Below are 12,963 nucleotides of genomic sequence, written 5' to 3' on the forward strand. Positions count from 1 at the left end.
GCGGAAGCGGAGGAAGCCCGAGGGCTTCTGGGTGTTGTAGTTTAAAATATTCAATCAGCAAGAAATGTTTGAGGAGAAAAGTTCGGTAATACATTTTGCCAACTATTTGGGCTACCGTGATCTGGATTTTAGGCGATTTGAATCACGCGCAAGCCATCAGTTACTTCCATTGTTCAAAACGACGAGCGCTGAGATCCAGAAGAACTACAAATCCCATAAAGCGTTACAAGTTGAGGACCTTTGGAGAGAAAGCTCGGTCGCGGTGCATGCGAGGTGGTGCTAGTTCGGCAGCGGACAAACATGGCGGGCCCGACGTTGACTGCGAGGTTGTACTCCCTGCTGTTCCGTAGGACCTCCACCTTTGCCCTCACCATAGCCGTGGGCGCCCTGTTCTTCGAGCGCGCCTTCGATCAAGGCGCGGACGCGATCTACGAACACATCAACGAAGGGGTGAGGGCCTGGGCCGATCCTGACCTTGGGCCCCTCTGAGGGGTGACAGTGAGAGTGAGGGTGGGGCGGGATTCAGTCTACCTTTACGAGGAGTGGGGGCGATCCCTGGGTGTCTTCTGTCTGCAGACTGCCGTCTGTCCGCTCCGCCCGGTGTGAATCCTAAAACGTTAAACAGGGTCAATAGATCCCACTTTGCAGGGGTTTTAAGTATTGCTGTCTTCCGCCCCATACACCCACTTGTCCATTTGCAGAAGCGAAGACTAACCTAGTGAGAGCAAAGGACTTGTTAGGGCTACATCACCAGGGAGTTAGAAGCAAGTCAGGGCTGGACCCGGGACCCCCTATCTCGTCTGAAGGTTTCAAGGGCAGATTTGAGCGGGCGACGGTCGTGAAAAGAACAACTCTTTAGATACCGTGGCTGGCCTTTTCAGCTAGCACTTTTCAGTTCCAAAGTCTTTACATGCTGTCAGCGGTGGTATTAATAATGGTTAAGAGTAGGGTGGGTATGAAATCAGAGAGCCCTGGATGGGAATACTGGGCCTTATCAATTAATAACTGTGACATCAAGGTGGGTGAGTTTCTTAACCTGTCTGAGCTTCACTTTTATCTGTGGAATAGAAATGATAATAATAGTAACTATCTCAGGGAATTATTGTGAGGATTATATGAGATGCAGGCAAGGTGCCACAGTACCTGGTAGGTGGTACTCACAAAAAATGTCGTTTGTTACATTCCTCACGAGAAAGTGGAAGCATAAGATAGAGCATAACAACACTTTTTAGACTCACTGTGTGCCAGGCACTGTGCTGGATGCCTTGCCTGCTTTCTATCGTTAAATTGTGGCTCATACTGGGGAAGGTCTTGGACAAATAAGGCCTGTGCCACCACTCACTCTGTTTTTAACTTGAAGCGGTCTGGCCCTACAGCCCAGGCAGGCTCTGTCCACTGATGTGGCCTGTGGCCAGGTCACCTTTCTGCCCTTATGAAAGTGCTGCTACTGTTGATCTTCAAGCAGTTCCTCTGGCCGTTTCCAATGTGTGGGGAAGGCAGCTCAGGATGTTGTCATAACCCACCCATCTTTGTTGCTTTTAGGAATGAGAATACAGCTAGTTCCTGACCCAATGATCATAGGTCTGAGGAAATTTTTTAAATGGCTCAATGTGAAGTATTTGGGGACCATGCACTTAGGACCTCTTGAGTAATACCTGGGAGTTGAAGAAATGAGACATTTTCCAGCCTCTGTTCCTTAATAATTGTATGCTCTGGGGGTAGGGCCCTCAGTCTCTCTACCTGTTTCCTGTAAAGTGAGATCATGCCTTCCCACTTACTTCACACCCTGATTGAGAGCATCTGAGCATCCTGTAAATGTTAGGAATGTACATCAAGCCTAGTACTGCTTCCAGTTTGCCCACTGCAAACTGTCAGCATGTGGTACATGTTTCTCTCAGGTTTGTTTTAGAGACCAGGGCGGTGGGAGGAGTTATAAAATGTGAGAGGCAAAACTAAGTTTGTGGTTCTTGTCTTTAAAATGCAGAAGCTATGGAAACACATCAAGCACAAGTATGAGAACAAGGCGTAGCTCCTTGGAGGCCCCAATCCAGGCCAGAAGGACCAGGTCCACCCACCAGCTGTTTGCCCAGAGTCAGGGCCTCAGCTTGAAGATGAAGCTCATGTCACTCTACACGGGCCACCTTTAGCTGTTGGCATGAGATGACGTCACCTGACAGACTCTTTAACTTCTGCTATGTTTGAAGTATGTTTAGTCAGAGTCATCAACAAATAAATGTAAACTGTCCTTGAGACCTGCTTCTGCATGAGGTGCTCTTTAACTACCTGATCTTCACTTAACAGTTATTTGACACCACTTCAAAGTCCTCTGCGAATATCTGAAGGGCAGATTCCATTATTTTGGGTTTCCCATTAACTTCCAAAGAAGAATTGTAGTTTTCAAACCATGAGCTAGAGTTGGTGATGTTATCTTCAGCTTTGGCTTCTAAACCAATAACTCCATTCTTAAGTCAGGCAGAGGATAGCTAACTGGCTTGGCCCTAGGGAAGCTCTGTGGATCCAGCGGGGGAACAAACCATGGCCTGAAGGTTTAGTCTCCATTCTGCCTTTAACTTGCTGAGTATCTTTGGGTAAGCTGGCGTACCTCTCTGGGCCACCGCTCATCTTCTGATGGCTGTAAGGGATGTTGGAAAACATGCAACATGGCTGGGAGCAGCCATGGAGAGCACTGGGATGTGCTGAACAGGAGAAGAGCAGTTCTGTTTGGTAACTGGCCGGGGAAGATGAGTGACTCACCTGTCTGCCATATTTCACCTGGAGCTTGGCATGATTGGGCCAGAGCTGGATCAACCACCAGCAACTAATGGGGAAGAGTCAGGTCGGGAAACCCAGGGGTAGGAGAGAACCGAGGAATTGCCCAGTTTGCCCTACCTGAGGCATATCTTAATGAAGATGAAGTCAGGCCCTCGAGAAATCATGACCTGCCAAAGGTAGTACAGCTCTGGGGGCCAAATCAAGACCTGAACCAAAGTAGAGGTTCATTCTAAGACTGATTCTAAGAATGATTTCAGCATTAATAGAGGAACACTCTGGGGGTTGAGGATTGCCACTTACTTTACACTGTTCCCAACGATTTGAGGGCAATGTGCTGGTGAAAAACAATAAAGCAGGGAGCATTCTCGAAGAGTTATTCTACATTATTCTTGAGCACCTGATGATGAGCTCAGGGCAGCAGAGTTAGAATGAGCTTAGTTGATCACTTGTCTCGGGGCGCATTCAGCCCAAGCAGCAAGCGTATTCCTAAGCCATTCTACATTAAAATGCCCATTACTGGACTTCCCTGGTGGTCCAGTGGTTAAGGCTCTGTGCTCCCACTGCAGGGGTTGCAGGTTTGATCCCTGGTCGGGGAAGATCCTGCATGCATTGCAGCCCAGCCAAAAAAAAAAAAAAGATGCCCCATTATTTATCATCAGCATTTCTGGGCTGTTGAGGTTGTTTGTGTGTGTATTTCCTTTCAATACGAGCCAAACATTAAAATAATCCCTGTTTTACTTATTTTAGGGGATTGAATATTTTCCACCCAGAACCTCAGAATGTGACCTTATTTGGAGCTAGGGTCTTTGCAGATGTAATTAGTTAAATTAAGATGAGGTCGTAAAAGGTTGGGGTGGGCCCTAAATCCAATGACTGGTGCCCTTTTAAGAAGGCCATGTGAAGACAGCAACGGAGATTGCAGTTGAGCTTTCACAGGCCAAGGAATGCCAGAGATTGCCAGCAACCACCAGAAGCAAGAAAAGGGACAAGGAAGGATTCTTCCCTAAAAACCAAAGGGGGAATTCCCTGGCGGTCCAGTGGTTACGACTCCGCACTTCCACTGCAGGGGGCATGGATTCGATCCCTGGGTGGGGGAACTAAGATCCCGTATGCTGCGTGGCGCAGCCAAAAGAAATGATATGGAAAATTGGCACAGATGCACTACCGGAAAGTGTGTGAAGTGGTACCATTTCCTGGAGGATATTTTGTACATACGTATTAAGATCCTTAATATACATACCCTTGATCCAATAAATTCCACTTCTAGCAACTTTTCCTTAAAAAAAATTAAAAAAATGAAGGTCCACAAGAGATGTTCATCATGTTGTTTATAATGGGCGGGGGTGGGGGGAGGATGAAATATCCAAAATAGGAATTACTATTGAGGTGAAATATGCAGTCATTTAAAACCAAGTTTTAACTGGGAGACAATATCTAACAAACATGGCATATCCAACTTCATTAATATGAAGGAAATATCCAACAAACATGGCATATCCAACCTCACTAATATGAAGCAGTCTTCCAAATCCATAAGACTAAGTAGAAGCTGGGGTGAATGACAGGAATAGGCAATTAAGGAATACAAATGGGGGCTTCCCTGGTGGCGCAGTGGTTGAGAGTCCGCCTGCGGATGCAGGGGAAGCGGGTTCGTGTTCCGGTCTGGGAAGATCCCACATGCCGTGGAGTGGCTGGGCCCGTGAGCCATGGCCGCTGAGACTGCGCGTCCGGAGCCTGTGCTGCGCAACGGGAGAGGCCACAGCAGTGAGAGGCCCGTGTACCGCAAAAAAAATAAATAAAGGAATACAAATGGCCACAAACATGAAAAGATGCCCAGTTTCACTAATAAAGAAACAAAATGAAATACCATTTTTTGTGCATCAGATGAACAAAGATGGAAAAGATTAGCAGCACCAGTATTTTAGTGAAGAAGCAGGCACTGCCCACAGGCATTGGGACAGTGATTTTGGAGGGTACTTTGTCGATATCTATTTTATTTAAATGTTTGTTCCTTTTGACCTTGATCTTCCACATCTAGAAAAATATCTCCAGAATCCCATGTGCACGTGAACCCATACAAAAAGTCATTGGAGCATTGTTTGGAATTAAAAAAGAAGAAAAATGCCTTTCAATAGGGAGTGGTTAAATACAAGGTAGATTCATACCACAGAAATCTATGCAGACAATAAAAAAGACTGAGGTGAGTCAGCGTGTAGTTGAAAAGAAAAAGTGAAAACGAAATCAAGTTGCAAAACGGTATGTTTAGTTTGATCTCACTTATGTAGACACACACACATTAATAAGGGTACACACAGAGTACTGCAGGATGTGCACTAAATTTTCCTGGGAAAACACACACCTGAGGGCTAGGATTTCAAACAACATTCACTTTGTGCAACAGTGATTGACTTTTTCTTGCAACGAGCAGATGTTGACGTTCTAATAAAAATATTTTATAGCAAAGAAAGCAATTCATTAAAAAATCTTTAAGGCAAATGCTCAGATAAAACAGTCAAAATATAAAGCTGAGTGATAAAAAGGAGGTCACAAATTCCTATAAAGCATGATACATTTTTAAAAATTGTTTGTTTTTATTTTTGGCTGTGTTGGGTCTTCATTGCTGTGCGCGGGCTTTCTCTAGTTGTGGCGAGCGGGGGTTACTCTTTTTTGCAGTGCGCGGACTTCTCATTGTCGTGGCTTCTTTTGTTGCGGAGCACGGGCTCTAGGCGTGCGGGCTTCAGTAGTTGTGGCGCGCAGGCTCAGTAGCTTGCAGGCTCAGTAGTTGTGGCACATGGGCTTAGTTGCTCCACAGCATGTGGGATCTTCCCGGACCAGGGCTCGAGCCCATGTCCCCTGCATTGGCAGGCAGATTCTTAACCACTACGCCACCAGGGAAGCCCAAGCATGATACATTTTTTAAGACTCAGCGCTTTCACTGCTGTGGGCCTGGGTTCAATCTCTGGTCGGGAAACTAAGATCCCTCAAGCAGTGAGGTGTGGCCAAAAAAAAAAAAGGAAATGCTCACACCAAATTGTTCACGGTGGTGAACTGGCTGAACTATTTTCTTTTCCATTGTATTTCCCCATGATTTCTAAGTTTTCTGCATCAAGCATGTACTCTCTTCATAATGTGGGAGTTTAAGTAAAAGGGGGAGAGAGCTTGATCACAGAGAGATGAAAAATGTGAGCCCCCAGCCCTGGCTCCAGGCCTGGAACCTGGCTGCTGGGTGGCCCAGGGCTCCTCTTCCTGAGGTCCCAGTGGACACTTGTCCTTGATTGGCACTGCCAAATGGGAGCTGGACCTACCCAGGGCTGGGTGGGTCTGTCCGAAGGTGGGGGAAGTGAAGATTAGCACCCTCCTCAGACTGACACAGAGAAGCTGTTTATTGCTGGAAAAAATTCACCTCTGTCCCAAGCTCAGCCGGAGGCATGTTCTGGAGATGAGAGCTGTCTTTACAGTTAGAAAGCCCCAAGGACTCTGCACCTGGTCCCCTTGCACAGGTGTCAGGAAAAGCTAATTGCTTAGGTCCCTCATAAAGCAAGTTCCAGAAGGTCTCTGAAATTGTCTTCAGAAGTTAGCATCTGGTATAGCTCTGAGCAAGTAGGACTGCTCTCTGGGCAAAGAGTTTTGTGCTGATGTCCTATTCCTCTAGCTTCTCTCTTGCATTCAGAAACATCTCTCCAAACTGGTAGAAACCATTCATTCATTCATTCAACCAAAACATCTCTGTTGAGTGCCTATTCTTCCTGGCGCTGTCCTAGACCTTGGGCAAATAGTGGAGAACCAGAAAGACCCCTACCCTCTTGGAGCTTAAGCATTCTAGGAGGTGAGACAGACAGTAAACAAGAAAGTAAATAAGAATTATAGCTCATGTTAAGGGCTATGAAGAAAATAAAACTGGGTAACATATAGGGAGTGACTCAGGTTTGAAGAGCAACATTAAATGGTCAAGGAAGTCTTCTCTATGGAGATGACATTTGAGCTGCGATTTGAATAGAAATCTCAGTCAGGTAAAGACCCAGAGTAAGAGCATTCCTGTAAATGAGAACAGCAAGTGCAAAGGCCCTGAGGTAGATGTGAGTTTGGTTTAGTCACTGTACTGAAGGAAGAGAGGGAATGATAGGGTCAGATGCTGTGTGGTCTTGTAGGCCACACTAAAAGAGTTTGGATTTCATTCTTTTTTGTTTGTTTTTTTAATAAATTTATTTATTTGTTTATTTTTGGTTGCATTGGGTCTTTGTTGGTGCACGCGGGCTTTCTCTAGGTGCGGCGAGCGGGGACTGCTCTTCATTGTGGTGCATGGGCTTCTCATTGCCGTGGCTTCTCTTGTTGTGGAGCACGGGCTCTAGGCATGTGGGCTTCAGTAGTTGTGGCTTGCGGGCTCTAGAGCGCAGCCTCAGTAGTTGTGGAACAGGGGCTTAGTTGCTCCGCGGCATGTGGAATCTTCCTGGACCAGGGCTTGAACCCATGTCCCCTGCATTGGCAGTCGGATTCTTAACCACTGCGCCACCAGGGAAGTCCTGGATTTCATTCTTAGAAGAAAGGGAAGCCCCTGGGGTGGGGGTGGTGTTCTGATTAATGATTTACATTTATCAACCATTTACTATGAGCCAGGCATTGTACTCAGTGCTCAGCAGCTCACGTCATTTAATTTGAACAATAACAACAATCCAAAAGGTCATATTATTGATATTATTCCTATTGAATAGCTCTAGTGAAGTGTAAAGAGCACTAATTTTAGAATGGACAGTCCTGCGTTAGAATTAAAGCCCCACCACTCACTAGCTGTGTAAACTTGGCCAAGTTACTTACCCTCTCTGAGTTGGTTTCCTCATCTGTAAAATACTCACCGTGATATTCACAATGACAGCTATGATTCTTATTATTTCTGGAGAAGTTGTCATCTTGGAGGGGTGTCAAGGGGAGTAAAGATTACTTACAGTAAATCCTCACCCAGCTGTCTGCTTAATTAATCCAACTAGGGGCTACCCTGGAAACTTCTGGCACTCCAGGGCAGCCTGCCAAGGCTCAAAACTTTTCAGCTCTGGATGGAGTCCAATTTGTCCTGGCAGCTCAAAGAAAGAAGGAAGGCCCAGCCCTTAGAACATTCTAGGCTAGTCCACGGTAAACACAAGAATGCCACCTATCACAGGCTGGGTTCCCTGGGAAGCAGACTCTGGGCTGGAAGTTAGGGTTCAGGAGGTTTATTAAGGAGTGCCCTTGGGGTTAATATCCTTCAGGTTGACAAAGGAAGGATAGGAAATAGGGCCACCAGAGGGAGAAGCCAGATGTAAATGCTGTCTTAATGGAGGCCTCGGGGCTGTGTATACCTGCATCCACTCCTTGGGGCTCTGCAAGATCCAATTTGCAAAATAAAGATAACTAGACATGCTTTTGCCTGTTAAAGGATGCAGACGAGAACTGGAAAAATGTTCACAATGTTTTATTAACTGAAAAAATGGTGAGAACAGCATGTGTCGAATGATCTCATTTTTGTAGAAAACCAATGTTTATATTCCTTTTTCTAAAATAATGCTAGAAGGATGAGAACTAAAATCCTAAAAGCGATTATTTCTGCTGGTTTTTCTTTCTTTGCTTATTTGTGTGACCCACAGCAAGCATGTTACTGCTTTTGTAAGAAGGTAGAGGGAGGCCAATGTAAGTTACTAAAAAGAAATAGATTTCATCCCATAACACAGCCAGCCCTTCCAACAACAAGGAACAAGGACCGTCCTACAGATGAGCTTGAAGTCTTCTGAGGAAGGGACAGAAATCAATGAATTTAAAATGTCTGAGCACGTAGAGAATGGACTTGAGGACATGGGTAGGGGGAAGGGTAAGCTGGGATGAAGTGAGAGAGTAGCATTGACATATATACACTACCAAATGTAAAATAGCTAGTGGGAAGCAGCCGCATTGCACAGGGAGGGGAGATCAGCTCCGTGCTTTGTGACCACCTAGAGGGGTGGGATAGGGAGGGTGGGAGGGAGACGCAAGGGTGAGGGGATGTGGGGATATATGTATACATATAGCTGATTCACTTTGTTATACAGCAGAAAATAACACAACATTGTAAAGTGATTATACTCCAATAAAGATGTTAATAAATAAATAAATAAATAAAATGTCTGAGCAATGTGCAAAGTTGGAGGGAATACAAATTCCCCAGGCAAGATGGAGGTAATGGCAGCTTCTTGAGTGTTAGGAAAGGATGGACACTCTGTACCAGGGGCAGGCACTGGCCCACTCGGAAGATCACACACACACACACACACACACACACACACACACACACACACACACACACGCAAAGCTGCCTTTTCCAGGCATTCACCCAGGACCAGGCCTGGGCCCCATGCCGTTAACACGCCCTGTATCACTGGACCCTCAATCCGAGGTGGGCACTGCTCTCCACCCCATTTTACAGGTGGAAAATGAGGCTCAGAGAGGTTAAGTGTCTTGCCTAGGGTAACACAGCTAGTGAGAGTGGAGCAGAAGTTGAAAAACAGGGCAGTTGGCTCCAGAGCTCATATCCACCACACCGTATAAAAATCATTTTTCCCTTTTCACTGAGGCCTTGGCCTGATATGCTTGGATTTATGCACAGACTGAAAGCCAAGGGCCGGCTCCAGCCGGCATCAAGGACAAGGCAATGATGGAATGCAGGGAGCATTGGCTGGAAGCTCTTCCATCGACAGTCTGTGAGTACAAGGGTGCTGACTGCCTTCCTGCTGCTCCTGGCTTATCCTGCCTTCAGGACTCCTACATGGAAACTTCCTCAACTGCTCTCTCTGGACCCTTCCTCTCCACTGAACCCTCAGAAGGCTGCCAGGTCAACTCCCCTGCTCAAACGCCTTTAATAGCTCCCCACTACCTATAAGATCAAGTTCAAATTCCTCAGCCTGACATTTAAGATCCAAGCTACCTCAAACCTCACTTAATACACCTTCCAAATAGGGCCCTTTGCTGTCTCATCTTGTGCTTAAACATGGATTATGGGGATTCCCTGGCGGTCTAGTCCTAACCAGGACTTTGCGCTTTCCCTGCCAAGGGCGTGGGTTCAATCCCTGGTCAGGGAACCAAGATCCCGTGAGCTGCGCGGTATGACCACCACCAACAACAACAAAAACACATGGATTATGGAAGCAGAACATGCCCAAGTTTGAACTCCAGCTCTGCGCCTCTACATCCAGGAGACTTTGCTTCTCCTCTGTGAGCCTCAGTTTCCTCATGTGGAAAATGGGATAACGATAATGAGACCTCACAGTGCTTGGGAAGACATGTGAGATAAGGCTTGTGTTGTGCTTAGCACAGGCCTGTCAGGGGTAGTTTTGATACACTGCTTCAGCGAGCAAGTTAACGGTGGGGGCGTGAGGGGGAGCGGGGGTGGTGGTGGTGGTGATGTTCCCTGCACAGTCTCTAGGGACCAGCGCCTAATTAGCATATTCAGTCCACAAAATGATGGCTGAGAGCTTTGGGGATGACTGTACAGCTGAATCATCCAAGTGACCCCTCCCTGACACCACCGTTGTCCCAGCTGCTTTAAAACCACGTTCCCTTTCCATCCCTCTGAGGATGGATCACTTTCTTGTGTTCCCCTCTGTGTCCCTTGACAATCTTGTTTTCGGTGTCTCTAGCACTGTTGTAAACCCAGCAGCCTCGTGTCTTCCTCAGGCAGACCTTATCTCTTCCGTACACCTTTCACTGTGTAACAGAGTCCTCTGCTTCCGGCCATCTTCCTTCCTTCCTGATGTCGAAGCATACTTCTGTCTCCTTCCTGTATAGGCTTCCAACAGAGAAGCCACTTCCTGCCCTGGGGCTGAAATTCCAGGAGATGCCTTGTCTCCTTGGTTCACTAAGCTTTCCTTATGAAACCCCTCCTTCAAACCGCACCGTCCAATGATTATCCTTTCCTTCCACTGGCAGACGGGAGACTGTGGCAGAGTAGGGATTTGGAAAATAGGTCCTGCCTGGCTTTCTACTCTCCTCTCCTTTCCCCTGCCCCTCTGTCAATGGAATGACTCTATTAGAGGGGTTGTATCATCAGAAGTATGGTATTTAGAACGAAGGAGGTGATAGGTCCTCTTTTTCATGCTAAGCCAACCGCATGTAGAGTATTGTGGCTTCCGGTTCAAGTGCCAAGCTATGGAGAGGTAGGAAAACCAAGAGGCTGAAAATAGGGACTTTGGAGGCAGGCAAACCTGGGTTTGAATCCTGACTTAGCCACTATCAAGCGACTAACCTGCTAAATGGGGCTTATAATCACACCTATCACTGGCTTTGTTTCAAGGATTCAGTGAGGTAGTTTACAGTCCCCTGGATACCTCCTCTGGGCTCCCAGGGCACCCAGCACACACTTACCAGGCTGACTTGTACCTGTCCTCTTCTCTCTCTGGCCCCTGTGTGTCTAGGTCATCCTGAGCCCAGAGGCCTCTGGGAAGACTGCCCTGGAGGAGTCAGGGCAGCTGTGCTTAGGGGTTGAGACGTGGGGTGCCCAGAAAGCTGGCTGGAGGCACCCGCCACCCCTCATCGGGGTCCCTGTGAGCAGGGCCCTGCGAGTTCACTGGCCACCTCACAGCAGGCCACGACTGTACACGCCTTATCCCAGCCATCCTGCCAGCATCTCCAATTTATAGACAAGACAACTGTGGCTCGGAGAGGTGAGGCCACCTTGCTCAGAGTCACACAGACTGACAGTGGCTGAGGCCAGCTGGCTTCTGACCCCAGAGCCTGGCCCCTGCTCTGAATGGCAAAAGCGAAATAGGCTACTGGCCATTCAGAAGCCCCAGATCCCCAAGAAAAAGTTCTGGCCTGGCCATTGCATGTTACTCTGAGTTAACGACTCTCAGGGAGGAACCAATGCCTTTTTGTGCGGACCCTTACTGAGCGGGGGAGTCTGGTTTTCGAGGTGTAACAAGCCACGTGCATCCCCTTTAGCAGGTCACCAAGCTGGTCCTCACCTGTTGCTCCTCTCCTGTGACAGAGGCTGACTGGACCTGGGGGTGGGGTTCTGCCCATCGTCATGTGGACCTGGTGAGCCTGTCACAGGAAGAGACGGCAGCCTCACCTGCCACTAATCAAACTCCCATCCAAAGGGGTCTCAGATCGACTGTTCCCGAGGCTCCCTAGAGGCAGGGGCCTGTGGGGAAGGCTGTTTCATGAAAGAACTTGCCCACGGAGGTAAAAGCCATCCCCGATTCTGTCCTCCTGGTGGGAGCTGTCAGCAAAAATACAGATAGAGGCAGCTCTAAAACTGTTCGTGGCCCTGGGACCCCAGAATCCCACGTTTAGAAATGTGCCTCCCCTGGAAATAACAGGTGATTTGTGCAAAGAGGTTTGCGGCAAGGTGATTAAAAGAGAGCAGAGTAATGCAGGGCTGGACAAATGCAGAGTGGAGAGGGCTGCCCACCAGTTTTCTTCTTTCCCGACTGAACAAGTTCACTGCTGTCAGAGTGTCCCCCAGTTGTGACCTCATCTGACCCTCACAGTTACTGGTCCCCACGAGGCAAGGGGGCTTAGAGAATGATCATCCCTGTTTCGCACAAGAAGAAATCAAGGCCCAGAAAGTCCGAGTGACTGACATAAGGTCACACAGCTTATTGAAGTCTAGAACCTGGGCCCCAGCCTCCTGACCCTCCATCCAGCGCTTTTTTTCACCACCCCTGGCCACCTTTATGAGCAAATTTAAAATAAAAAGGATGGACACGTGAGGCCTGGGAACGTGCATGTGAAAGAATGCTAAGTAGATCAGACCATGAGATGGGAGACAGGGTGGGTGCCTGCGTGTAATCTCTGTAAATAAAATTCCTAAGTGTACAGGAATGATTGGTGCTCATCCTGCTGGAGGCTCTTTTTCTGCCAGGATCTTCTATGAAAACCACTTTAAGGAGGAGAAAACTATAATTACCCCCTTGGGATGGCAGAGCACTTAAGGGACATGTCAGATTGCTGAGGGTGGGCTCACGCAGCCAGACAGAGCATATTCAATGTCATAATTTCATACGTGGAGAACTAGAATTAAGGACCCGTTGTTTTTGTAATTCAGACCAAAGCAAGTGAAGCTCCACACCACCTCCAGGGCTGGGAGAGACCCCCAGGAGCCCAGTGAATTCTTAAGCAGGGCAAACTTCCCCATCCCCCGGGGAGGAGGTGGAATCCAAAATCCCAGGGCCTGAGATTGGGGCAGGTTAG

The 12,963-nt window shown here is 47.6% G+C and overlaps 1 protein-coding gene across 1 annotated transcript; it reads left to right on the forward strand.

The window, feature by feature from the left end:
• The first annotated feature begins 247 nt into the window (after positions 1-247).
• UQCR10 (ubiquinol-cytochrome c reductase, complex III subunit X) lies at positions 248-2,250 on the forward strand. Its single transcript, XM_024767930.1, has 2 exons — positions 248-450; positions 1,985-2,250. The coding sequence occupies exons 1-2, from the start codon at positions 301-303 to the stop codon at positions 2,027-2,029; spliced, it is 195 nt and encodes a 64-aa protein (XP_024623698.1). The 5' UTR covers positions 248-300; the 3' UTR covers positions 2,030-2,250.
• The last annotated feature ends 10,713 nt before the right edge of the window (positions 2,251-12,963 follow it).

This window comes from Neophocaena asiaeorientalis, unplaced genomic scaffold, assembly GCF_003031525.2.
Source record: "Neophocaena asiaeorientalis asiaeorientalis breed wild unplaced genomic scaffold, Neophocaena_asiaeorientalis_V1.1 scaffold828, whole genome shotgun sequence".
In the NCBI taxonomy this organism is placed as follows: Eukaryota; Metazoa; Chordata; class Mammalia; order Artiodactyla; family Phocoenidae; genus Neophocaena; species Neophocaena asiaeorientalis.